At 36.2% G+C, this 1,114-nt stretch overlaps 1 protein-coding gene across 2 annotated transcripts in view; it reads left to right on the top strand.

Moving 5' to 3' along the window:
- The window catches only part of A2ML1 (alpha-2-macroglobulin-like 1), a 35,885-nt gene that overhangs the window by 32,131 nt on the left and 2,640 nt on the right, over positions 1–1,114 (top strand). For both annotated transcript variants that reach the window (XM_014547512.1, XM_014547511.1), the window contains exon 33: positions 211–279. In XM_014547512.1, coding sequence (XP_014402998.1) covers positions 211–279 — 69 coding nt within the window. The remainder of the gene's footprint in view (positions 1–210; positions 280–1,114) is intronic.

Here is a 1,114-nt window from a genome sequence, read left to right as displayed (position 1 = left end):
CTCCACACACACAACTCATGATTGTAATATCTAAATGGCTACAAAGGTGCACCAGATATATGACATGGAACCTGTAATAGTCTTTGTTCCTTCTCTTATGTTTTCCACTGTATACATTGTTTCCTTGACCATGACAGAGCTTTGGAAGCTTTCCCTAGGGGACAGGGAAGGCTCTGGCTCTTAAACTCTTTTTTCTCCTTTCTTATTCAGCTTCTACAGCAACCACTGGTAAAGAAGATTGAATCTGGAACTGACACACTTAACATTTACTTGGAAGAGGTAGGTAGCCAAGAACTGAAACAACTATATTTTCTACAACAAAAAAATAGTAAGAAGCATGTCAGATTGTTTTACATTTTTGCTTTGCCATCTGGCTTCATTGAAGAGAATGAAGTTCTATCTGATTCTGTAGTCAATCCGCTGCATTATCACACGTCAAATAGCCCCTGTACACATGTACATCAAAGAGAATGAGAGTGAATAAAAGCATTATTCCAAAAATAATCCTGATCTCGCAGAACCCTAGATACAGTCTTGGGGTTCCCTGAGACTTCCTGGACCACGTTTTGAGAGGCACTGTACCTTAAAAAATTCCTTTTGGAAATCTCTTCCTATTAGGCATTTGTAATTCCATATCTAAATGTACAACACGAATCTTATTTTCTGATTATATTAGATTAATTTATACAATTGTCTTAAATTCTCCATTTATTCACATATTTAACAAATATTTATTAAGCAACCAATCTATGCCAGACACTCTTCGATGTGATGGGGATGCAGCAGTAAAAATAACAGACATGATCCCTGTCCTCATGGAGTTAATATCCTAGTGAGAGACAAACGATGCAAATTAAAAAATACATATATATGTGTTCACACACATTCAGTAGTAATTTTGATAGTAAGTGCTATGAAGGATAAGGGGATAGAGTGATGGTGGGAGTAGACCAGGATGTGACTATTTTAAAATAAGGTAGTCAGGAAAGGCCTCCTGAGGATGTCATTTGATCAGAGACCTGAATGAATAGAAGAAAGAAAGAAAGAAAGAAAGAAAGAAAGAAAGAAAGAAAGAAAGAAAGAAAGAAAGAAAGAAAGAAAGAAAGAGAGGGAG

This window comes from Myotis brandtii, unplaced genomic scaffold (genome assembly GCF_000412655.1).
Source record: "Myotis brandtii unplaced genomic scaffold, ASM41265v1 scaffold476, whole genome shotgun sequence".
NCBI lineage: Eukaryota > Metazoa > Chordata > Mammalia > Chiroptera > Vespertilionidae > Myotis > Myotis brandtii.
This window is presented reverse-complemented; position numbering and strand designations above follow the sequence as displayed.